The sequence below is a fragment of the Staurois parvus genome, unplaced genomic scaffold (genome assembly GCF_062004578.1).
Source record: "Staurois parvus isolate SC_StPar_1 unplaced genomic scaffold, SC_StPar_1.0 ptg000361l, whole genome shotgun sequence".
In the NCBI taxonomy this organism is placed as follows: domain Eukaryota; kingdom Metazoa; phylum Chordata; class Amphibia; order Anura; family Ranidae; genus Staurois; species Staurois parvus.
The window spans coordinates 3,145,379-3,173,180 of record NW_028318157.1 but is presented as its reverse complement, the minus strand read 5'-3'; the positions used below and the strand labels follow the sequence as shown (position 1 = coordinate 3,173,180).

The window sequence follows — 27,802 nt, the reverse complement described above, 5'->3', positions numbered from 1 at the left end:
TCTCACCACCTGCCCCCTCAACCCTGTCCCCTCAAAACTCCTACAATCTCCCTCTTCCTCCATCTTACGCTCCCTCACCCACATCTTTAATCTCTCCCTCTCTACTGGTGCATTCCCCTCTCCTCTGAAGCATGCACACATCACTCCCATACTTAAAAAACCCTCCCTGGATCCCACCGACCTGAACAACCTTAGACCCATCTCCCTGCTGCCATTTACATCCAAACTCCTTAAGCGCTTAGTCTATAATTGGCTAAGCTCCCACCTCAACGACAACAACCTCCTTGATCCCCTACAGTCTGGCTTCCTTCCCCTACACTCCACCGAAACTGCCCTACTCAAACTCACCAACGACCTGCTAACCGCCAAAGCTAATGGCCACTATTCAGTGCTCCTACTCCTCGACCTCTCCACGGCTTTTGGCACAGTCGACCACCCCCTCCTCCTCAAAAAACTACACTTTCTTGGCCTCAGAGACTCCGCTCTCTCCTGGCTCTCTTCCTATCTATCACACCACTCCTTCAGTGTTACCTATAACGCTGCCACCTCCCCCTCTCTGTTGGAGTCCTTCAGGGTTCTGTCCTCAGGCCCCTTCTCTTCTCCATCTACACCTCCTCCCTTGGCCAACTGATACACTCTCATGGCTTCAACTACCATCTCTATGCTGATGACATGCAAATCTATCTGTAAGGGACTTCCAGAAAGTCGAACCGCGATCGGAAATGCGCATAGGAATTCCCGCAGGAGAATTGCCGGTTGTGCGCATGCGCGCAGAAATGCGCGATCGCGCACACGCACGGCGAAGATTGGCGCCAGACAGCCTATTTAAAGGAGTGTCTCTGCTCATGTTCAGTGCTGACTGGTCTTCAGCTTCCCCGTGTCCTGCTTGTTCCTGTTGATTCCTTTGTTGCTGACCCGGCTTGTTCCTCACCTGACTTTGATTGCTCTCCTGATTGATACTGGTTCCTGACTTCGGCTCTGCTCCTGACCTTGGCTTTTCCTTATGATTCTGTACCATGCTGCCCGACTATTGATGACCCTGGTTATCCCATGACACTGACCCTGTCTATTGTCCTCATAACCTGCCTTGCTCTGGTGCACGCCTGGCAATCTAAAAAACCTGCTCTGACTACTACTACTGTGCCAAAATCAGAGGATCATCAGCCTTCCAAGGTCATCATCTGCAAGAGCTGCAAACAACAACTACTGGCGCTCTTGTTCCCCCGGGTCCTAGACTCCTTCTGTTCCAACTCCAGCGGGGTCAGGGCTAGTGACACAAGTGAGGCCGACCTCGTCATTTCAGTCTCCCATCAGGTATGTGACACTATCTCTCTACCCCTCGCCTCACCCCTTCAGTCTCCACCCGTATCACTAGCCTACTGAACAACATATCGGATTGAATGTCAATCCACTTCCTCAAACTGAACCTTTTCAAACCCGAGCTCCTAGTTTTCCCCCCCAGCCCACGCCCCCCCTGACTTCTCCATCATGACCAACAATGCCACCATCAGTCCCACCCCGCAAGCCAGAGTACTTGGTGTCATCCTAGACTCCAATCTGTCCTTTCAGCCCCAGGTCCAATCGCTGACAAACTCATGTAGACTCCACCTCCAACATCTCCAAAATACATCCGTTCCTAACCCCGGAAACTACTAAGCAACTCATTCACTCCCTTATCATATCACGACTTGACTACTGTAACTCCCTCCTCACCGGCCTACCTCACCACAGGCTATCCCCGCTTCAGTCGATCCTGAATACTGCGGCCAGACTCATCCACCTTACCAACCACACCGTATCCGCCACCCCCCTCTGCCAATCCCTCCACTGGCATACAAAGCTGTCCATAACACTGCCCCAAACTACATCACTGATATCCAAATACCACCCAAAACGTACTCTCCGCTCCTCACAAAACCTCCTTCTCTCTAGTTCCCTGGTCTCCTCCTCCCATGCCCGCCTCCAAGACTTCTCCAGGGCTTTCCCCATCCTCTGGAACTCCCTACCCCAATCCATCAGACTATCACCTACTCTTCTCACCTTTAGGCGCACCCTGAAAACCCATCTCTTCAGGGAAGCCTACCCCGCCCTCAGCTAATTGTCGATCTCCTCCACTCTTCCTACCACTCCATCCCCCACAGCTATCCCTCCCGTGCCACTATCCCCTCCCTCCTAGATTGTAAGCTCCAAGGAGCAGGGCCCTCGAACCCCTCGTGTATTGCATTGTATTGTTATTGTACTGTCTCATGTATTGTCTCCCATTGTAATGTACAGCGCTGAGCGAACTGTTGACACTATATAAATACTATGTAATAATAATAATTTAGGTGTGAACGTTTAAACTGTTTGGTATAACCAAGCAAAACTTAATACACTTCTGATTTTTATATTCTTATAAGGCATTTACAAATTTTGGTTCTGCAAATGACTGACTGTAAAGCTTGACCACAATGATGAGCTAATGTCCTGTGATCAGAAGCTGATCGTTTTTCTCATCCTGAGTGGAGTCTGGAGTTTTTGCCTGGCCAGATTGGCTTTTAAAAAATTAGATTTGTTGGCATTGTGAAATATGGAAATGTATTACTTTGAAAAGTGTATATAGGCTTTTGTTAGATCGTTGTGTAGCCTCCCTAGCATCCCAAAGGGCATGGTATGGATGGGGGGAACCCCACTCCATTTTTTGCTAAATTTTTAATTGCAATTCTTTTTACATGCAGCTGTCAGTGGGGAGTTTTCGCTATTAAAATACTGCATGACATATAATATAACTCATTTTAGTAACATTTTCTAGTGAATGCCAACATTTTTTTTGAAAAATGCTGTCCGGTATCTTACCGCATACTTGAATGCAGTAAGATACCGCTTAGTGAATTGACCCCTGGGTTTGAAGTTCACGGTCGAATTTTCCTTCGGTTTTTGACTGCAAACCGAACGGGGGGGGGGGGGGCGGGGTGTGTGTGTTTGGCCCATCACTAATTGCATGGATGATTGCAGACATTCACAATGGTTTTGAGGACTGCCAGAAGTCTCACTATTGAGAATTTCTTAGTGAAGGATCAATATCTTCACAACATGTGTTGTCAGCCTTGGAGCTCAGAAGAGTTACAATAATTACTTTAGTGACAATCAGGGGGAAATTTACCTCACTTTGGAGAGATTTGCTCTGACTTCCTGTTGTGTCCTCAAGAGAGGAAATGAAGGCAAAAAATTGACAGAGGTTTTAATGATTCCCAACTCTACTTAAATACTTAAAATGAAAAAATGTTTGGCTTGAGATATACTTGCAGATTTAAGTAGTTGTTTTGTAGTACCCATGGTGATTGGAATATGTTGTATAGAGTGATGCATTACTAGAAAGTCAAAGCAACTTTAAAAACTGAAAGGCCAAAGCAAATTTAAAAATGGAATGCCAAAATATGAAATAATTGTGCATGCTTCACATTATCACTTAACAACAATGGTATTTGCATGCAATGGCTGCAAGACAAATATGATAGTTTATAATAGACCGGAAATGATATACCATATGTTAAACAGATACAATAAATTTATGATAAATTAGGAATCCTTTTAGGAGGAAGGAAGAGAATGGATGTATATTTTGGAAGGCACAATTTAACGGTAGTTGGACCATCACCGTTCAGTGCACAACTGGCACATTTTATACAGAAATGATGGATAACTCACCTTAAAGGCCATAAATTTGTGGTATGGCTTTGGCGCCCATGCATATACTTCTACAGAGTTCTTCAGAGCAATAACAAGGAATTTTATTCTCTCATATTTAACTACAAAGAAACAAAAAATATTGTTAACAGTACAAAAATATGCACTAAGGCGCATAGCACAGAATCACTTTATCTCTGCCAGTAAAGTTAAACAGACAAATAAAACGGTTATCATTCAAATTAACCCATCTTCAGTCAAGGATTTAGGACATACACTTCAGTATGCAAAGGAAAATTACAAGATGCTGAATACCATGCCCCTGCTTACAATGGAAGCCTTCATAGTTTTGTCAGTAGTTATTGGTAATGTAGATCTGCCAGCTGGGGAATATGAATATTCTGCATGATATTTGTTTTCAGAAACTCTGAAGACATGTCCTTGAGTACATCGTAGTATGTACTGGCCAGATCTGAGAAGGAACCATTGGATAAGAAATCAAAATGGATCATCTTCTTGCCACACTGCCTATATGCCACATACTGTACATTCACAGAATAATCAGTCATGAATATGGTAAAAAAATCAGTTATTGTGGCTATTTTAAAGGGTGTGTACCACCTCTGCAAAAAATGTATACTATAATGCTTTATTAAATATGATTGCAGTTCCACTACACAGGATAACAGCATGAAATAAGGGAATACAATAATTTATTAAATGTTGCTGCTGACCATCACCTTCATCTTGGATGTGAAAATGCAGGGTGAACAGTACACTTAAAGGCATGTGAAAGATCAACAGCAAATTTAAAACTAATTGTTTCTCTATCCTCTCCATCATGACCAATAACGCCACCATCAGTCCCACCCCGCAAGCCAAAGTTCTAGGAGTCACTCTAGACGCCAATCTGTCCTTCCAGCCCCATGTCCAATCGCTGGCAAATTCATGCAGGCTCCACCTCCGCAACATCTCCAAAATACATTCGTTCCTAACCCCAGACACTACTAAACAACTCATTCACTCCCTTATTATCTCACGACTCGACTATTGTAACTCCCTCCTCATCGGCCTACCTCATCACAGACTATCCCCGCTTCAGTCTATCCTGAACTCAGCGGCCAGACTCATCCACCTTACCAACCACTCCGCATCCGCCACCCCCCTCTGTCATTCCCTCCACTGGCTTCCGATTACCCAATGCATAAAATTCAAACTACTAACATTGACGTACAAAGCTATTCATAATACTGCCCCAAACTACCTCACCAACCTGATATCCAAATACCACCCAACACGTACTCTTCGCTCCTCACAAGACCTCCTACTCTCTAACTCCCTGGTCTCCTCCTCCCATGTCCGACTCCAGGACTTCTCCAGGTCTTCCCCCATCCTCTGGAACTCACTACCCCAATCCATCAAACTGTCACCTACCCTCCTCACCTTTAGGCACACCCTGAAAACCCATCTCTTCAGGGAAGCCTACCCCGCCCTCACCTGACATCCGATCTCCTCCACTCCTCCTACCACTCCATCCCCCACAGCCATTTCCTCCTGTACCACTATCCTCTCCCTCCTAGATTGTAAGCTCCAAGGAGCAGGGCCCTCGAACCCCTCATGTATTGTATTGTTACTGTATTTTCTCATGTACTGTCTCCCACTATAATGTACAGCGCTGAGCAAACATTTTGGCGCTATACAAATACTGTATAATAAAAATAATAATATTCTGTGTGGTATAGTAGTGGTATGGTGTACATAGTTACATAGTTAGTCTGGCTGCAAAAAAACAAAAGTCCATGCAATGTAACCATTGTGTAGAGATGACCCAACAAAGTTAGGCTTGATGGATGAGTACAATCTGGACAAGAAGCATATTAAGCATCAGAAGAGAAATTTCGTTAGAGAGGTTTATACAAGGCTAAAAAGATAAGCTGACATTAAAATGCATAAGCAGTAGGTCGGAATTATGACTGAAGCCCTATGGGTTATGTATCTTAATGCAAGTTGGAAAGGATTGTCAAAGAAAAAAAAAATGTTCCCATTGCAATTTGGTCTATTTGTCCAATTGGAAGATTTTTGCCAACAAAGAAACAATGCAACCAATAAATCATTTAAGATGACTGATCAATAATACAGTCTTTGCAGAAGTGGAAGCACATATGTATGTTAGCCATGACTCCTACAGATGCTATTTGAAGAGTCACCAGTAATATGAAGAGTCTGAAACTAAACTTTTCTAGAGGAGAGGGACACAAAGATGTTTGGGGTTACCATGGTGTCCAATAAAAAAATGCAAGAGGAAGGAAAAATGTGTGTAAAAAGCAAGGTTATCAGGATCACTTCTGCTACTACTAGTAAAGCAGTGTTTCTCAACCTTTTAGTCAATCAAGGCACCCCTTAAAATTCCACACAATCTCAAAGCACGTGATTTTATATTTCCAAAGCAAATACACTTTTGCATACTGGTATAGACTACTATTTCAGCATGCTGTTCAAGCACCAAACATACTCTTTTTCAACCAATAATGTCATTGAATGTTAGGATATCAGTCGCTGGAAGGTCGTAATGGTGCACAATGAAAACCTGTGACTCTATGTAATGAAAGGGCAAGCTTGATACTCCTGCTGGCTTGTATACAACTTTTGGGCAATTTTGAGGCATTTTGCCAAGGCATCACCTGAAGAAACCTGAAGGCACCCTGGTTGAAAAAGGCCTGTAACATATCATTATTAATGCCATGATGTGTTTGGTTACTACAAGCCACTGCATTGCTCAATAGGCAGTAACTGTCTATCTTGTGTCACCTGAAGTAAACTGTAAACCATTCTCTCAACTCATTTTACAATTAATACAATAAAAGAACCTACTGTATAATTTTCTTTTATTCACACAAAGTAAAACTTTCTTTCTGCTTATTAAGTGACATGCAGGATCATTATCAGTAACTAAAGTGCTTTATCACACTAATTGAGTGCAGTCAATCGCAATTGGGCTTCAGCCCACATAGTATTTATATTATAATCAGGCATTTCTTGGAATTAGCTGGATTAAAAATTTGGGAACACCTACACATTGAAACAGTTCTATAGACCAAATGCAAATGACCAGGTTTTTTTCTTTATTGTGTTATGAGGTGAACATCTGCTTTGGAACTATAGAAAAATGCCATTATGTGGTTTGTTTTTCATTCCATCTCATTTTAGATTCTATTCATGTTTCTCAACAGAAAGCCATGTTCCTTTTAGAATTCAGCTGAAAGTTTCAAAAGAAAAAGAAGTGGTTCAGGTTGGTCTATTTTTTGTGTACAGTGCAAAATTATGGAAAAGTGGACTATGAAAATGTAATAAAGCAGAGGATCATCACAGAACGTTATCAAACTATAGGTCTCTGGCTACCAAGTCCTGTGTTTTCAGACTTATTACTCAAATACATTTCTTTATTTAGGTAACATAAGGTGTTGGTGTTGATAAACTTAATATAAAGGTGTTGACAAACTTAATATAAAACTTCCACTTGGGATTTATGCAACAATGAGTGTCAGTCTACCATAATCCAACATGGTGAACTTGGAGCATGTAGAAACCTCAACAGGATTTTTAGCTGGCTTGTCTGAAACTACATAATGTATACTGCATTTTTTTTTAACTGAAAATAACCCAGAATGTTTACTTACCAACTTTGTAGTGTACACAGCCTTCCAAATCTCCTACAGAAACCCATCCTTGCCTCTTCTCTACATCTGGATCATTGCGCAGAATTTTATTTCTCAGCCAGGACAAGTAATAAACCCTGAGCTTGTTTTTTTTGCCTTATGTGGAAAACAATAGAAAAATAACTAAATAAGTATGTGATGGTACCTACTGTAAAGGAATATGAGTGACATAACTGGAAAGGAATATTACAGGGCCAATGGATTAAGATACTAAAGAAGCAAGCTGTTGTGGTAAGCAGATCATGTTCAATAAGGGTCATGTGCCCAGTACTCTGGGGCTGGTGTTTTAAATGTCTGCTGCTTGGAAGGGGCCATTGACTGGAACAGGTGCCAGAGAATTAAAAGCACACAAAAAAAGGAAGTAAGTGGACCAGTATTGCACAATAAAAAAAGATCTTCATTGAACACTGGGAGTGTGTCAGCATAATAATAAACAGCAAATACTGTACAGAACAGGTGCTTCAGGTGTTTCTTAAATACAAAAAAATTAAAATCTACAGTATATCTATAAATAAAAAATACTAATTATTTTCCAATTCAATATAATTGTATCAAAAATAGAATCTTTATTTTGCTGACTGTGTTAGGAAGTCAGATAGGCTGACTGTGTTGGGGCATTTGCACCATTTTGAGTGTATTTATTATTATATATGATTTGACAGCCTGAAACACAAAGGCAATCAGCTCTCTTGAAAAAAACTCCCACAGGTAGCGATGAAACGTGTTGCGTGATAGAGGTACTGTCCCGTTCTATAGAGAAGAACCACTATTGATTGCCTTTACTGTTCTGGATGGACTTTTATTTTGTGGAATGCCGTTATTGCTTTGGATGGACTTTACAGTGAAATAGACTGGATGGACCTACAGTGAAATGCCTTAAACTTTGGTTTGGGCCCATGGATTCAGTGAAGCATAAATCATGTTACACTCGTCTTTCAAGGTCTATCGATATTATTGCTAATTTTCAAGCCTGAATGGTGTGCACTTTTGGGACTATGTGAATTAATCAACTCCAAATAGATTGGATGGGGACTTGGCAATATATGCATGAGATTGCTCCTTGTAACCATCACTTTAAGAAACAAAATGATAACCTCCATATCGATCGGCACCACTCATTTATATAACTATTCTATTTCAATTGCAACAAGTGATTATATATTCTCAAGAGATATAATCTCTTGAGAGCCTAAGCTGGGCTTGGGAGACCTGATATCATACTACGTGATTCACAGTCTTCTTTGTTGCTATTTTTCTCTTACAGTGAAATTGGATTTTAGCAAATCTGATTCTTGGCACTCCATATAGCCCTCTATGACATTGAGAGAACTTGACCTAGCTTATATATAAATCTGGTGGAGATCTGCTTATTTTTTTTTTGCTGGGCTGTTAAATATATATTACATTTGCATTGATACCCTTTTTTAATAGATGAGTACGAGTACCACTACTTTCGGTCAAGTACTTGCCGATACAGAGTACCGATACTTTGCGGTGTGATTTGCATCCATACAAAATTTATGGACGAAAATTGCACTGCATAGAATAGCATACAATTTTTAAAGGAATTAAATTCCTGTCCAAATCACATGCGGGTTCCCCACTATGTGAACCGAAGCTTGTCATAGAGTTCACACAGGAGCAGTGCGGGAAACCTTTCTGCATGGATCCCATGCTGTCACAGAAGGAAAAGCTGGGGATTTGAAATCCCCATGGCTTGCTCTCCTCTCCTTGGAGGGATGACCATACAGGCTAGATGGCTTCTGATATGTCAGCACTGTGGCGGTGCCGACCAATTAAGAAAAATAGTAACACAGAAGATTGTGAATCACGTAGAATGATATCAGGCCTACAAAGCCCATTCCCCATAACGGTTAAATCAACCAGTTTAAGGTATTGGGATAATTTTCACAAGTAAGAGTATTCGTGAAAATATCCGGTATTGGTATATCCCTAATATTGTACTACTACTGTATATTTGGGTATATTGAGCATGTCAAGGCATACCTATGCCTACTGTGCTATACGTATAGAATTCCCAGGTTTCTTTTCAGAACCTAAATTACATATATAATGATTCGGCGGTCTACTGCATTCATGACAAATTTTTAGACTGCTGGGATGCACTTTAGCTACTATGTATATAGATTGAATTTACACCAATACTTTTTGGGTCCATTACTGATAAAAGGTTTTAGTTGATTAGATTATTGTCTCTGATAGATTGGGATTATAAATCTTTTTGGCCATTTTGTTTTGTTTTTCTTTTTGTTATTGCTTTTAAAACATGTTGGGCATGTTAAAGGTTATTTCCCTAAGGGTTAGTTAAAAAAATAAGGATTATTCTATTTTTGATACAATTGTGTTGATTACAAAAGAGTATTCACTTTGATTTGTACTGAAGAAACACCTTAGCAACCTGTTGTATCTCTGCTGTTTTTATTGTTCTTGGAGTCAGGGTTTGTGTTTCTGTTTTTCATTTTTTTAGGGCCTTTCGCATCCATTCAGATATGGGCCAACATAATCACAGTCCATGAAGAAGATCAGATAACACTCTCCATGCACTGTGGCTGATGTTCTGCCCTGATGGATGAAGTGTGCAGTATTAAAGGTGCCTGGTACCCCATGCTTTTATCCAGTGGATTGGACCACTGGCTATGCCTACAGAGGGTGTACCTGGATTAAGGTACAAATAAAGGATATGTCACCAGCACAACATGGATCTCCAAAAAAAGGGTTCAAAGCTCTTTTTAACTATCATATCACATCTAGAACAGCAATTTTTGGAATCCACACAGGACCCCTTCAACTCTGGTCACCAGCCTGATGAAGGGGTTCTATGCGACCCCAAATGTTGCTGTTTTAGCTGTGATATGATGTCAAATAAAGTGTTTGACCCTTTTTAGGAGATCCTTGGTGTGCTAGTGACAATTTATGTTTCTGAGTGTTTCTGGTTTCCAATCAGTAGTCCCTGCAACACTCATTTACCTAACAGCCATTTCCAGGCATGTGTGCGGTGGCATTATTTTGCAGGATTAGGGTACGGACTTTGCTTATGCAAATCCACAATCAGTATCTGGGAATGCACCTTTTTATTTTTGTGCTTAATAACCATCTAATTTTTATTGTACCATGCTTGTGCTTTTTCCTCTTTTCATGAGCTTGTAGTCCATCAGAGGGTCCACTCTATATGTATTACGCTGCAATGCATAGCAGCCTGTTTGTAACTTATTCTTTACACAGTCAGCAATCCTCAGTGCTAGCTCCTAGGGGGCATTGTTTATATTCAGGTTCATTTTTGTTTAGCAATATGGAATTGGGACTTACATTCTTTTGTGTATATTTTATGTTTTGTTATATTTTGTGTCACCTTGTGGGACTCCCTTTAGTGTATGTTGGGAGTGGTAGTACATCAATATACTGGTTCTACTGATATGTTTTGTTGGATGGGGTGTTCCAAGGTGTATATAGAGAAATTTTACATTCCTTGTTTGTATAGAGACAGCATTAAACCCTGTCAAAATATGCATGCTCTGTTGCTCTAAGTATGCAGTAAAACAAATGCTAAGCACTCATGAGATTACACCATTAGACCCAGTATATTCTCTGTGTCCAGACTTTTGGATTTATACAGTGGGCACTAAAAATGTGTACATTAACAGTTTTTAGAAGGCAACAATACTACACATATAGAAAAAGAGATATAGCTAAAGAGATTTTTATATATACATACATACACACATATACACACACACACACACATACACACACATACATACATACACACTATATTGCCAAAAGTATTGGGACACCCCTCCAAATCATTGGATTCAGGTGTTCCAATCATCTCCATGGCCACAGGTGTATAAAATCAACCACCTAGGCATGCAGACTGCTTCTACAAGCATTTATGAAAGAATGGATCGTTCTCAGGAGCTCAGTGAATTCAAGCGTATTAACGTGATAGCTTGCCACCTATGTAATAAGTCCATCTGTGAAATTTCCTTGCTATTAAATATTCCACGGTCAACTGTTGGTGGTGTTATAACAAAGTGAAAGCAATTGGAAACAACAACTCGTAAAATGACAGAGCGGGGTCAGCACGTGCTGAAGCGCACGGTGCGCAAAAGTTGCCAACTGTCTGCAGAGTCAATAGCTAAAGACCTTCAAGCTTCATGTGGCCTTCAGATTAGCACAGCAACAGTGTGTATAGAGCTTCATGGAATGGGTTTCCATGGCCAAGCAGTTGCATCCAAGCCTTATATCACCAAGTGCAATGGAAAGCGTCAGATGTAGTGGTGGAAAGCACGCTGCCACTGGACCCTAAAGCAGTGAAGACGTGTTCTTAGGAGTGATGAATCAACCTTTTCTGTCTGGCAGTCCATTGGATGTGTCTGGGTTTGGAAGTTTCCAGGAAAACAGTATTTGCCTGACTGCATTGTGCCAAGTGTAAAGTTTGGTGGGGGGGGATTATGGTGTGGGGTTATTTTTCAGGGGTTGGGCTTGGCCCCTTAGTTCCAGTGAAGAAAAATCTTAAGGCATCAGCATACCAAGATATTTTGGATAATTTCATGCTCCCAACTTTGTGGGAACAGTTTCCCGCACAGAGTCCTGACCTCAACCCAATAGAACACCTTTGGGATGAATTAGAGCGGAGACTGCGAAACAGGACTTCTCGTCCGACATCAGTGCCTGACCTCACAAATGCACTTATTGAAGAATGGTCAAAAATTCCTATAGACATACTCCTAAACCATGTGGACAGCCTTCACAGAAGAGTTGAAGTTGTTACAGCTGTAAAGGGTGGGCCAACTCAATATTGAAGCCTACGCACTAAAACTGGGATGCTATTAAAATTCATGTGCATGTAAAGGCAGGCACCCCAATACTTTTGGCAATGTAATGTATATTTGCACACACACACACACACACACACACACACACACACACACACACACACTGTATATAGTCTAAGTGCAAAAATGGAGTTGCGAATTTTGCCTTACATAACGTACATCAATCAGTTAGGCAGGCTCCAATCTCTCCCTAACATGTAGAACAAAATCAAATGGGGAGTGTGAGTGCAATGCAGTAATGGAAAATTTTCATCCAAAAATGTCCTTATATAACACAATGAACAAAAACCATAGGAACATATTCCTATGGTTTTTGTTCCTTGTGTTGTATAAGGATATTTTTGGATGACATTTTTTTCACTACTTTATTGAGCTCACTGTTTTGGTGTATATACAGTCATGGCCAAAAATACATTTCTGTCAGATAATGCACCACTTGGCCCAGAAAATTGTTGCAATTACAAGGCATTCTCATGTTTATTTATATTGTATATATTGGTAAGACAAAAAAAGGGGAGAAACAAAAAACAGCCAACACTGAAACATTCCACACAAACCCCAAAAATCGACTGGACAAAAATTATTGGCACCTTCTACAAATTGTAAGAAATAATTGTATTCCAAGTTTGTGATGCTCCTGTAATTTGTAATTAAACTCACCTGTATCAATTAACAGGTTCTGACAATATAGAAATCATACCGGCAAACATTTAAAATATTGAAAATTTACTCAACCTTTCTGTTGTGTGTGTTTGTGTGCCACATGGAGCACAGAGAAGAGAAAGAGCAGCAAATAATTGTCTGAGGATTTGAGAGCAAAAATTGTGGAAAAGCATGGACAAGCATACAAGGCTACAAGTTCATCTGCAGAGATTATTGTCAAGAAGTTTACAGGCCATGGCACTCTAGCTAATCTCCCTGGGCATGGATGAAAGAGAAAAACTGGTCAAAGATTGCAACAAAGGATTGTTCGAATAGTGGATAAAGAACCTTAATCAACTTCCAGACAAATTTAAGCGAACCTTCAAGCAACGGGTACAACTGTGTCAGCTTGCACTATACGTCGCCATCTGAATGAAAAGGAATGCTATGGTAGGAGACCCAGGAGGACCCCACTGCTGACACAGAAACAAAAAAGCCAGATTGGAGTTTACCAAAACTTACCTGGGGAAGCTAAAATCCTTTTGGGAGAATGTGCTGGGGACAGAGAAAACAAAACTGCAGCTTTTTGCTAAAGCCCATCATTCTACTGTTTTCAGAAAAAGAAATGAGGCCTTTAAAGAAAAGAATACAGTCCTTACAGTCAAACATGGTGGAGGTTCACTGATGTTTTTAGGTTGCTTTGTTGCTTTAGGCACTGGATGTCTTGACCATGTGCATGGCATTATAAAATCTGAAGATTACCAAAGAATTCTGGGGTGCAATGTAGGGCCCAGTGTCAGAAAGTGGGGTCTCCGTCAGAGTTCATGAGTCTTACAGCAGGACAATGACCCAAAGCACTCATCAAAAAACACCCATAAATGGTTTCAGACAAAACACTGGAGAGTACTGAACTGGCCAGCAATGAGTCCACATATCAATCCCATAGAGAACTTGTGCAGAGATCTCAGAACAGCAGTTGGAAACAGGAATCCTTTTGATCTGAGAGACCTGGGCAGTTGGCGATAGAAGAGCGGTCCAATTGGTATTGTCATACCAATAAAAACAAAAGAAATAAACCCGAGAATGCCCAAACATTTGTAATTGCAAGAATTTTCTGGGCAAAGTATTGCATTATCTGACAGAAATGCAGGGATGCCAATATTTTTGGCCATGACTGTATGTATACACACTGTATGCATCAAAACACTAACATTTCACAGCCTCCTGCGTCAAATAATTTTTTCTATGTGGCTATATCACACATGGTTAAATGATGCAGCAAATTATACATTGAAAATGTATCTGACCTGAAATTGTAATCAAGATATTTAGTCCTTCCAGTACATCCATTTGGTAAAATCGTCTTCTGCTAATAAGGGAATAAACTCGTCCTTGCCCACTTCTATCCAGCAGCCATAGACCATGTTCAGTTCCCACCAAGAGGTTAACACCTGGAATATTAAAACATAGAAAAATTGTTACATGCAGCAGTGTAGAATTGTCACATTATTCTGTAACATGGAAATGGTAGCCTTATCTATTAGAATCATCTGAGGGCAATTACATGTTTTTATATGCAAAACCACTTTCCTGCCTGATCCCTGAATTTGGGATTAGGTCAAACCCTGCACTTTGGCTGAAGGTTTGTAGTTGAAAAAAGGTATTTTTTCCGTACAGAATAAGGGAGGTTAGAATGGAGTCTTATACAGGACAGAGCAATGTAAAAAATATGTCTTAAAATACTGAGGGCCAAGCCACCCGTATAAAAACACCCCTCTCTGCACATTGCATTTGTTGTCAGTGTTAGAAAAATTCATAACTAGTATAAAATTAATGAATAACATTTCAAAAGTGACAGCTACTGCTTAAAAAGAAGACATATATGGGGGTTATTTACTGAAACTGGAGAGTTAAAAATCTGGTGCAGCTCTTCATAGAAACCAATCAGCTTCCAGGTTTTGTTGTCAAAGCTTAACTGAACAAAATAAAGTTAGACGCTGATTGGCTACCATGCACAGCTGCACCAGATTTTGCACTCTCCGGGTTTAGTAAATCATCCCAATTGTATATGTACATGCTATGTATAATGAATATAAGATTTTAGCGGTAGCTGTAATGGAAATAGCTGAAGAAAAGCATAGGTAGGACTGCATGTAACCTATTAAAACTCACCCCAGAGAGCAGCACAAAGGATCTCAGAATTAAATTTCTTCTTATACTTGCGAATCTCGGGACTGTCACTCTGAGGTCGAATATTTGTTGGATTAACATTGACAACGGATCCTTTCCTTGCGTTTTCTCTGCGGAAAGGCTCCACTTTTATACTGCTAGCTAAATCAAGAAAAAGACAAAGGCATATTACAAGGGAATTGCTGGTAAAATATCATAGTGTGATACCATATTTAAATTTGCAGATTAGTAATCTGCTTTTAAACTGCATGGCGGAAAACATGCAAAGGTTTGCATAGATAAATAAAATATTTATTTCTGCAAGATAAGACTACTTTTAAATTTTCTTTCATTTTTCATGTGACCTATTTGCATAACATTTTGCAAGGTAATTAGGGATACAGGATAGTCTTTGGTTTTTATGTTAAACTAGCACAGTCTACAGTCAAAAAACAGAAGAAGTAAAAGTTGCAACTTGATGTTTGAGCTACAATGTCTTATAACTGTTCTTAGCAACTGATATCCCTCTTTCCTTAAAGCACATAAACAGTACTGATAAATGTTTAAAGGGTACACAAGGTATAGGCAGCCTCAGTACCAGCAAGTACCTGTGTTATTCTTCAGATCAATCTCTATGTAGAGTCCTTTGGATTCTAGGCCTAGGCTCTACTCACAGCCTCTACTGAGATTAAGCTCAAGTCTTTCTGGCATAAAGTGGTCATAAAACGGTCAAATGTCTGAGACGAAGAGTCTTTAAAGTTGAACTCCAGTTAACACCTAAAATTAGCCTCCTACATCCCTCTCCACTCCACTGGTGTTTTTATTACTTAGCTTGTCTTGGAGTAATTCTTCCTCTTTGCCCCTGTGACATCATCATCGAGGGACTAAGAGGCTGAAAAATCCTCTACCCATGACAGCCAAGAAGTGGGATCAATAGGGCTTCCTATATAATTTCCAGTTAGATAGAACACCTACCACCACTTTTTTACCCATAATTCGTTCATGTAGAGACAGCACAGGCTTGTGAAAATGGGTGGGTGTGTAGGCAGTGATGGTGAAAGACATCTCCCCTGACTTCACAAGGACACATTTGACTGCAGCATGGCTGTATACTTCATGACACTCTGGTAGGCATAGAGGCAGACATAGCAGAGCTGGTTCTGGGTAAAGGTGAGCAGTGTTTGGGTGTAACTACACCCCCCCTATACTATACAACCTGAAGTTAAGCTGCTGATATGAGAGACGGATACAGCCAGAGTGGCTGCAATGCCAGAAAACGTGCTGCAAACTGTCAGCTCAGTGAGTAAGAGGAAGTCCAGGCTGCAGGTTTTACAGTCCTTCTTCCTGGCAGTCATCAATCATTTAGCAGCTTAGGTATGCTAGTTCCCAGTACATAGCAAGCAGGAGTGTAGACAACTGATTGCCCAGCCATTCAAAACTAACTGGAGGGACTGGTCATATGTGCAGGAAATGGGCTATCCGCCACACTCTAGATGCAGCATTCTACTGACGTTTACTGCATACTGAAGCAAGTTTCATAGGAAAACCTGGAAGATTTCATCAAGAAGAGGTGAAAGCTACATTTCAGAATATATATGTCCATGCCTAGAGTTCAGATTTAAAGCTGAACTCCAGGAATTCAGGCAATCTGTAAAATGTGCTGGCATACTTTGAGTTAAGTGCATTGTACCTCGTGGACCTGACAGTTTTATTGAGCTCCTGGAGTACAGTTATCACTACACTCCAGGAGCTCTGACAGATAGAACATTGTCTTCTTACACACTAAAACTGGGGAGTACAAAATCTGGATTCTGCAAAGAAACCAATCGGCTTCCAGGCTTTATTGCCAATGCTTAATTGAACATATTGAAGTTAGAAGCTGATCTGCTACCATGGACAGCTGTACCAGATTCTGAGTGCACCAGTTTTAGTAAATCTCCTCCAAAGCATCTGTGATTGGGGAGGGGGAGGAGCAGGTACAGCAGCTGCATGCAACTCTGCAGCTGTTGGAGCTGAGACCAAAGATTCCAGTGTATAAGCATTGGAAATATGTTCCTGGCTTGCCGAAAAAAAAATTGAAATTGTAAATTGAAGAGATACGTTTATGAAGTAGCTGGCACCTTGGTGGATGTAATATCTAGTAATCCATAACATTTTCCAAAGTGGCTAAATTCCTGGTGTTCAGCTTTAATGTTTAGTTAGAAGAGAAAATAGCAAGCAGTGTGTACCTCCAAGTTTTGATTGGCAGGTGTCAACTATCAATCGGACACAGGGGTGGACTGACCATTTGGAAACTCTGGCACTGCCCGAGGGCCTGGGGTCAGTACGGGGCCCCATGAGATGCCCCGGTACCTTTTTCATAGGCTTTTTTGAGTTTGGGCAAGGACACAGGGGCCCCATGATCCCCTATTGCCCGGGGGCCCCATGAGTTGTCAGTCCACCCCGTATCGGACGTCAATAGTGTGAATACACTTGGCATCTTACAAGCATAGCTTCACAGTGCAGGAGAGTAAAATATTTTACAAACACTTGTACGCATCTGTCTGATAACTGAACAAGCTTCCAACATGGTGATGCAGATTTTAGCCACTGTATAAATGGCCTGTGTACATGTGCTTGAATTGCTGCAGAATAGCTTTTATCCCCATACAAATTGAATGGCATGCAAAAGCAGCTTGAACCAGCTTACAAAGTCAACTGCACCTGGAAAGGCATTCCAATAGAATTGGGAAACATTTCAAATGCAGGCTGAATGTACCTGGAAGCTCACTGCATTTTCCCATCAAATAATAGGAAAATCACACTTTGCATCCTATGATGACAACACCCAACACACATACACCTTTCATATACCAAAGGCCAGCTATGAGCAGAACAGTAGTCACAGTTTTAAAACATAAATAAAAAATGCTTAAGGGTGTGTTCACACTAGAATGCAGTGCAGGAAAGCCACATTCCCATGCTGCTTTCTGCACTGCATTCCACTCGCACTGCCCTTGCAATCTGCTGCGGGTGTGAGTGCAAAGTAAGCGACACCCCGTAGCAACCCACACCAGATTGCATGGTACAAAAGTACCATGCAATCAGCTTGCAGTGCTTTTCAAAAAGTAGTGCGTGCATTAATTTTGGTTCGGAGCAATTTCAACCTATTCAAAATGAATGGGGCGGAAAGCGCACTGCACAGAACAGTGTGTGAATTGCACAGGAACCGCACAGCATTCCTGTGCAGTTCACATGCAGCTCCTAGTGTGAATGGCCCTTGAATATACAGTAAATGTCTTTGGTTGAGATTTACATGCTTTAACATATACTCACGGGAGACAGTTGGGCTTGTTGGAGGTGAAAACTGTAGCAGTCTGGGATCAATAAATGGACTGAACGAAGTAGTGGAAGACGAGCTATTTTTTTGTTGTGGACTGTCACCATTTGATGTCTGAAAAAGAGGAGAGAAAACATACCACTAGATAATAACTAAAGTATAATTGTCATAATATATATTATCAAATCTGTGCAACTGTAAATTGTCAACAATAGATACAACACTGAAAGCACCTATGATCTTACAAAATGTCTATAGGGACTGCACTTGTAAATAGCTGAGAGTGGGTACCTTTGCATCTAGGCTTTGTCTTCCCCATTTCCCAACTCCATTCCAAAGCCGCCTTAATTTCTCTGTACCTCTTGCTGTAGAAAGAGTTATATGAGAGGTTTATGCAGACAGTGACTTTCAGAAAGTCACTAACTGTATAGCTGATTTGGCATGACACTGGTTGGTGTGGGGCTGGAAGCAAGAATACCTCTATCAGCTACTTGTTTGTTCAGTCAGTTTATATTATAGTGAGTGACAAGTTCATTTTATAGGTAACTTTTAATGGTTTTAGCTCAATCTAACTTTTTGAAAAAGGATTCATAGAGCACAATGGGTTAGCTAACGAAACATCACATAGGTGGCTGCCTGCCCTTTAGCTCACTGTCCGTGAGCTGAACTGTACAACAGAATCACTCCTGGGAAGTGTCATTAAACCAAAACTGAAATTCTGTCTTAAGATTTAAGAGTATTACATCTCATCACATGTACTGTTTATTTATACAAGTCATGTTGTGGCTGCAATTACCCATTGATCTTGCAATTTCCCTATTCAGAAAGGCAACGCTGTTGTGAGCAGCCTTCATTCTTCTGTGTTGCCACTCAGTGGCATGCTCTGAATTCTGTTTTTCCCTCCACAACAACTTGCCCACATGACACTCCTGATAGGGGGCCGCCATGAATGTGATTGACAACAAAGCATTTACTTACTGCTCCACTGTTTATCATTGCCATCTATGTGAATATGTGGGTGACGTTCTGGCAGTCAATTTACTGATTAAAAACTGACCTAATGTAAATATTATGTGAAGCAAAGCCATTATGGTTCTTTTTTTGACATAATGTTATTTACATTTGCAGCAGTTTTTAATTGATCATGTGACTGCCAGAACTCCACCCACGTATTGAAATAGATGGCAATAACAGCAGAGCAGTGAAGAAATGCTGTGATGTCAATCATAGCTGAAAGTTAAAATATGTGGGCAGAGCTTTGGAGATCACATGATTGATTAAAAAAATTCTCCAAATATATATAACATTATGTGAAAGGAAACATTGCTTTAATGGGGTTGCTTCACATAATATTTACATTTAGATCTTTTTTTTAATCAATCATTTGACTGCTAGAACTTCACCCTCATACTCTGATAGACAGCAATGATAAATAATGGAACAACAAGGAACTGTTCCACTGTCAATCATGTTCCTGGAGCCGCCCTGCATGACCCCAGTAGTGTTCATACATGATATATACAATATATATTCAATACTTAACGTCCATGTCCATACATAAAGGATAGCATTGCTTTCACATGGTTCAATTTATATAATGCTATTTACATTTAGATTAGGTTTTTCTTTTTTCAATCACATAACCGCTAGAGCTCTGCCCACATATCATGCCTAGACTTACTGAAGAACTGGAAAAGGATCACCTGACTGACTCGAAAATTACCTAAAATGATATTTACCAGTCTTCTAATTCACCAGTATATTAACCTTGATTTAATCATGCCATACACTACGTATTAATCGAGATGTGCACAATGGAAACATTTGTTTCATTTCATATCTGTTCATTAAGTTAATAATCTCATTTTATCATATACGTTATGTTAAAATGATTAATTTTTGGAATTTGTTTCATATATTCGTATTCATTTCATACATTTATTTTCAAATTGATTTGAAATTTGCCTTTGTTTGTTCTTTTTTTAATTCTATTTTTTTCTATTCTATTTTACTCTGTTCTGTATTTTTAATTTCTACTCTATTCTTACACTTTCTATTCTATATTATTCAATTTCTTTTATTTTCTATTCTATTCTTTTATATTTTATTCTATTGTATTTTATTTATATTATAGTTTATTATAGTCTTTTCTATTCTCTTTTTATTTTCGATTCTATTCTGTTTTATTCTATTCTATTCCTTTATAGTCTTTTTTTTTTATTTTAAATTCTATTTTATTCTATTCTATTATTTTCTATAAAGCAGCCTCAGTAGAAATCATCACCTTATATCATCACTTTTATACCTTACTCTCTTTATTGCAATATATTTTTCCATTTCCAGTTTGAATACATTTTTGAATCCCAATTCGTTTTCAAATTAATTTTTAAATTTGAAGGATTCCTTTCATTATAATTTATCTCAGATTCATTGAAATTTGTTACTATTGTGATTCAGAAATTTGGCTACATCCAAATCTCCGAATAACAAAAATGTAATCCAAATTTTGATTAGTAAGGAAACGCAAATGTCTATTAATTAAAGCATGTGCATGTAGGTTTAATAACATTATGTGTGTAATTTGCAACTTTGTCTATGGAGCCTTTAAACAACTGCCCTTTGACAAGCTATAGACAAATACGTGGAAAAGGGAAAACATGGTTAAAGTGTTAAATCCCTGTCATAATAAAGAATTCATGCACCACATTCCCTTTATGTATAAAACCACACTTCTTTTAAATCCTAATGTTAACTATCTGGCTAGTTAGATTATAGAAGGCAGAATCAGATTATTTACATTATTTACTCTTTTTAGAGAAAAAAAATCCATTGTATACCAAAGAAAAAAAAATATTAAACAAGGATCTGTTTACTGTTGACAAGACTGTATATAAAAAACCACTATATAGTAGCAATGAAAAAAAAAACTGATCAACTGACAATGCTAAAAAAACTGATCAACTGACAGTGCTAACAAGGTACACTTCTAGATTCCAAACACGTATTCAGGAACCAGATAGGCAATAAATTCACCTTCGATAGCTGACTGAATTTCTGCATGGCCATGAAATTGGTAAGAAAAGAAAAAAGGTAGAGGTAAAGTTGGTGAGTTTTTTATTCCATGCAATTGTATTTTTCTCATGAAAATTCAACATTGTCAGCAGTTTTTTGGTACACTCAAACTGATAGCATGAGAGAGAAGAGAGAAGAACTTGATGTTATGACAGTATTTACTTCACAGAAAAGTCTATGAGAAAAATATTGTATCAAAGTGCAAAAGGTGACCTCCAACATGTGAAAGACAAGTTATCTTTCTCTCTCGCTCTTGTTTGGGGGAACAAGCAGAACAAGACATAAAACATAATGATTTCACCTGATCATTTAAAGATTTGTTCACAGGCCTGTGACTCTTTTGAGGACTTTTGTGCTGATTCACTGAAGTCTCTGAAGGATGGCTCTGTTGTAAGAGATCTGGCAGCAGATAATTTTGATTGCAGGAGCTCCAGAGTCCTTGATTGCTACTGCTGCCACTTTGCTGTTCAGCTGCCTGTTAACACATAATGCAGCAGATTGAAATATACACTAACCCGGATCCATCTACACAGCAAGATAAATCTGTCATTTTACTAAAAGGAATGTTCACTCTGGCAAAGACAAATGTCAGAGCTGAAGACAATTTGCTGTATCAGAAAGTAGCTTTTTCATAGCTACAATGTAAAACAATTTTCTGCAAACATTGGGCTTTCAAATTAAAGTGACACTAAAGCTTTGTTTTTTTTTAAATAGCAAACATGTCTATACTTACCTGCTCTGTGCAGTGATTTTGCACAGAGCAGCCCTGATCCTCTTCTTTTCGGGTCGCCAGCAGCACTCCTAGATTCTCCCCTTCAAGCAGTGCCCCCAGGGAAAGGCGCTTATGCTGGGGGCACTGTTGCATGCTCCTCCCCAAGCCACTGCTCTATGCATCCATAAAACACAGAGCCATAGCCCAGCCCTGCCCCCCTGCTCTCTCCTCATTGGCTGCAATTGACAGCAGCGAGAGCCAATGGGCCCCCCAATGCTATCTCAGTCAATGAGGAGGAAGAGTCCCCAGACAGCAGAGGTTTTTTTTACCTTCATGCATAGAATACATGGAGGTAAAAAGTAGTACAGTAGAACACACCGTGGTCGGTTCTTTAGCTGTGCTGGGAACTCAGCCTGTTTTCCTCCAATAATCAGACTTGTTCTGAGACACACACGCACGCACACTTTCACTGAGAATATCAGCGTGCTGCCGTTTCTCCACCCCCAGCTCCTATGCAGCTGAGAACAGAGGGAATGTGATCACCTATAATCAAGGGAAAACAGGTATTTATTTTTTTACATGTATACACAAATGTTTTGCCTGTCATTTTTAATGATGTAAAAATATATCTTAAAAAAAATCTGAAGAATATATTTTAAAAAAATATATTTTTAAAAATATTTTTCATATATTTTGTAATATATAAAAATACATTTCAACATGCAATATATATACATATATATATATATATATATATATATATATATATATATATATACACACACATACACACATACATACATACATATACATACACACATACATACACTGCATGTTGAAATGGGTTTTTATATATTACAAACTATATGAAAAATATATTTAAAAATATATATTTTTTTAAATATAGTCCTCAGATTTTTTTTATCATATAAAAAAGTAATTTTAACATATATTTTACATATATTTGTAAATGCATTCCAAAAATGTAGATTTGTATTTTTAAAGACATACATTATATTTGAAAATGTATTTTTACAATTATTTTCCATATATTTTGTAATAAAAATGCATTTCAACATACAGTATATATATATATATATATATATATATATATATATATATATATATATATATATATATTTAGAATATGACCAAAATTGTAATATTTCAAATATATGTCAATATATTTGGGAAGAATATTTTTAAAATATATTTCAAATAGATTTTTCTTCCATGTCGGTAGCAGTGAAAAATGTAGACTAAACAGCTTTCAGGGTTACGTTTAAAACTCCCAAAAACAAAACACTGCTAAGATTACCTTCTGAATTCTGAGCAGCAACATGAGCTGGAGTTTGGATGGGCTCTTAAAAATTAGAAATGTATGTGAAATGAATGCATTTTATTCCGAGCAAATATTTCCTTCCCACATTTTGTTGTGCTGTTAAGCATATCTCAGTGTCACACTTAGCTTTATATTAGTCACAGTAAAGACAACCAATATATCAATAACAGTAAACATCACAGACAAGCCGCAGACACCATGGTGACAAACATTAATATCTGTGCCTTGCTGACTCCAGGAAACTTGGGCCCCAGGCAAATGTCCTTGCTGTTTTGCTTTCACACATGCATTGGTAGGCAAGGCCCTCCCTATAAATCTTTTTCTTACAAGAACACCATCGGTTGACGTTTTAAACTGTACAATATTAAAGTCTAGTGGTAGTTGCTCATTTAAAGAAAAAGCACCCAAGGGTAAAACACTACAAGCAATTCCAGAAAATTTCCTTTACATCATTCTCTTATCAGCAGGAAGGGAGAGGAAATAGTGGCCTTTTAAATTACAGAATTAATTCATATGTAATGTGGGTCACTTGGATGCAATTGTTTAAGCCTATTGAAGAAGATAATATCTTGAACAAAATGGAATGAGATTTTAGCACATAGAGTCCTCTGAGCATAATGTAGTATTAATAAGATCTTTCAGCACAGCTTAAAGTGATTTTCAAACGATGGAGCAAAATAGGATTTTGACATATATTAATCAACAGGTGGAAATTAGAAACTCACATGCAAGATGCAAATTTAAGTTAAGTTTGAGCGCATAAGGATATGTAAGCTAGCTTTGGACCACCATTGCAGTTATACTATGAAAATGTTAACACAAATGGTTAGACAGAACCGCAACAGGTTCAAAGGAATAATGTACTGTATTTGTTGGAATCAAACCTCCACCCAGCATCACGGAATGTTATTTAGCTGAAAAATACAAAATTTACATAAAGTTCAATGCTTCTAAAACCTTCAGTCATATAACCCTTGTCCAACTGTGATCTGGCTACTGTTAAAATAAAGCAGGGTTTCTGTAAGATACATGTTTCATATTTGCCATTCAATAACTACATATTTAACATATCATTCACTGGGATCCCACATTCTTGGGTTCCTTTTGGCAGATTTGCCACATACTCCCACATATTACATCCATGCTGTCAACATACGAAATCAGTATCTAAACATAGCGCTTCCCAAAAAGGCTACAGACCATAGAAGCAGACCTATACATTTTCTCCCTAAAACATGGAGTCTGGTGAACTCCAGAGGAACCATACTGATTTGAGGCTAGTGTACATTACCTCACATTTTACCATTCCATACAAGACAATGTAAAGGTATGATAAAGCGAATGCATCTCAAATGTCAGGGGTAGACTGACAACTCATGGGGCCCCCAGGCAATAGGGGATCATGGGGCCCTTGTGTCCTTGCCCAAACTCAAAAAAGCCTATGAAAAAGGTACCAGGGTCATCTCATGGAGCCCCCTACTGACCCAGGCCCTCGGGCAGTGCCCGAGTTTCCAAATTGTCAGTCCGCCCCTGTTCTATGTATATTATTATGTTTATAATGTGGATGGGATACTGTAGACCAGTGTTTCTCAAACTTTTTTCAGTCAAGGCACCCTTTAAAATTATGGACAGTCTTGAGGCACCCCATTCTATATAACACAGCAACATCCACACACGTAGGACACCCAACATTAGAGGTGAAATATTCTTCCAAAGCAAATACACTTTTGCACACTGGTACTGACCAGTATTCCAATGTTTCTCTTCTCCCTCCTTTTTTTCACCATCACTGAGCTAATGTGACCCCAGCACTGATGGAGCGGGGAAGGGGAGGGTGAAATCCTCCTTATCAACTGATGATGTCATTGTTTGTCAGGACACTGGTGGCTAGAAGGTCATAATGGTGCACAATGAAAACCTGTGACTTTCTGTAACTAAAAGGCAGGCTTGTTCCACCCGCTGGCTTGTATACAAGTTTTGGGAAATTTGTAGACATTTTGCCAAGGCACCCCTGAAGAAACCTCAAGGCACCCTGGTTGAGAAAAGCTGCTGTAGACTACCCAGCCCTGCTTTTATTGTTGCAGTGTTCCACTAAGTGTGAAACTAGCCTCTCAGTTTTGTCATAGCAACTTGAGCACATAAGAGATAGGACCTTAAGGCTCTAGCAAACAGGTAGGTAGATTATATGGGTATGGCTTAACATGACAGCAAAATAAAACACAATTCCAAAAGTATCTGACAGGAGACTTCCATGTTCGCCTCACTTAACATAATCCACTGAAAAATACCTACAAAATATTTTCTCAAAAACGTAGGCTTGTCTTGTGGAAGTATCTGATAAATGATTACTGAAACTGAATAACCAACCTATAAACTGAAATTCAACTAGATGCCATGGGTTCCTGCAGTTTATCCAGCTTTATTGAAAATGGAAAATAGTTCCACTATTGTGGGTGGCTAGTTTAGTTAGGCCAACTAAACTTTAATGTATCCCTGATTGTATGTGGAAAACTGTATACCTGAAACTAAAAATGGGGAAATGTAGGACACAAAGGACTTCAATGAACATATAAATTCATGCAAACGCAGGCAGAGTACAGTTATAAAAATACTGGAAAACTAGAGCTTTCATATTGTCTATCAACAGATTTCAGAGGACCAATACCCGCACAGCTAATACTAATGCTCATTCCTGTGTAGCTACTGTTCATGCACATGTACCAGCACACAGACAAGCTAGGGCTAATATCCAGTGTGCACTGACACGTAGGCACATCTGTGTCCATGTGCAGAGGCACCAAACTGAAACCCTGGTATGTGCTACTTGCTGGATGTTCTTCAGCTTCCTCAAGACCTGTGCTTCAGCTTATCCCATTGCAGACCCGGCTAGTTCCTGACCTTGCTCTGTGAAATTTGGATACCGACCTCAGCTTGCCTCTGACTACTCTCTGCCTGTTTGCCTGGTGCTGACCTTGGCCTGCTACTGGACCTCACTCTGCCTGCTTCCCTGGTATCAACCTCAGCTTGCTACCTGACCATGCTTCAGCCTCACTGTGTATGACCCTGGCTCACCCTGATGATGTCTTTGGCCCTGGTGATCAACTGCCACCAAACTACAGGCACCCATGCTTCTATGAGCCTTGTACCTCTGTCACCACCTTCAGGGATGCTCAGACCAGAGCTGCAAGGGAAGCCCTCTCGTCAGCTTGGCCTCCAACCGAGGCGCGTGACAACAGGTTTCCTTTAACATGTTGCAGTGTAAAGCTTGGTACACACAGGCAGTTTGTTCGGCAGGCTGAATAAAAAAAAGGCGCATGATGTACAAACTATGTGATGTTCCCCGCTGAGCAATAGTGTTCTGACAGAGAATTCCCCCCATCATAACGCAACAGTCATTGCTCGCAGCCAATCGCTGATTGGCTGCTGATCAGCTGCTGTTCTTCCAGGATGCTCGTTTGACAGAGGATGAACATTCTGTCGACTTCTATCAGACAGGCTGCTGTATACACGAGCTGAATGTTGCCCGGTTTCTGTTGAACTGGCTGATATTTGGCCTGTGTGCCAGTCTTAAGTGAGAACAAAAGACAAAAAATTCTGATCAACCTCTCACTAACCCTAGGAGATCTATTTATAAATGTTTCCACACAGGATTCACACAACTTTCACAGAAGTTTCACTCATTTTTCTAATGGATTCCATTGGTAAAATGTGTAAATCATGGGTGAAATGTTGTGTGAATCATGGGTGAAATCTATTATAAGCAGATTCCTTAGTGTTCTACCAACTGTGCTTTTATACCTTGCTCATAGAACTCCTTAAAGTCAATTTTCTTATATAATTTTTTTCCCCTAAACAAGTAGGCGAGTAGAAGGAGAATTAAAGTAGCATAGACGAGGTTACTGGCCAGTCCAGTCTTCTCATTAAATATCCACTATCACATTAAAATGTATGGTACATTATAGCTGGGTACTGTCCAAGATAACGGAGCCTGCAATCTTTACAGTATGTAACCTGAATAGAAGTGTCATCTATTTTAAGAGCTAGATCAATATCTTTTTAACCTAAGGTTCTGTAATCAGAATTTAAAATAGTCTTGAATTTTATGTTTTAAAGATTTCACATTGATACAAGAGGGTTCCTTTATAACTGACAAGTGTCAAAAGTACTACATTCTTATTACAGCAAAAAGGAACTGTAAAACATTTGGCTCTCATTTGTGAAAGTGTTCTTTTAAGATCCAGATTTTCAATGCCTGGGGCTATTGTAGACAAACTAGACCAATTCATGTATAATGGGGAGGTACTCACT

At 39.4% G+C, this 27,802-nt stretch overlaps 1 protein-coding gene across 1 annotated transcript in view; it reads right to left on the bottom strand.

Annotated features, from left to right (window-relative positions):
- Positions 1 to 27,802, bottom strand: part of NRK (Nik related kinase) — a 335,992-nt gene that overhangs the window by 76,038 nt on the left and 232,152 nt on the right. Inside the window, exons 23-28 of the mRNA XM_089684925.1 lie at positions 21,742 to 21,915; positions 18,365 to 18,482; positions 15,053 to 15,211; positions 14,188 to 14,331; positions 7,344 to 7,478; positions 3,688 to 3,788 (exon numbers count right to left, since the gene is read on the bottom strand). Coding sequence (XP_089541051.1) covers positions 3,688 to 3,788; positions 7,344 to 7,478; positions 14,188 to 14,331; positions 15,053 to 15,211; positions 18,365 to 18,482; positions 21,742 to 21,915 — 831 coding nt within the window. The remainder of the gene's footprint in view (positions 1 to 3,687; positions 3,789 to 7,343; positions 7,479 to 14,187; positions 14,332 to 15,052; positions 15,212 to 18,364; positions 18,483 to 21,741; positions 21,916 to 27,802) is intronic.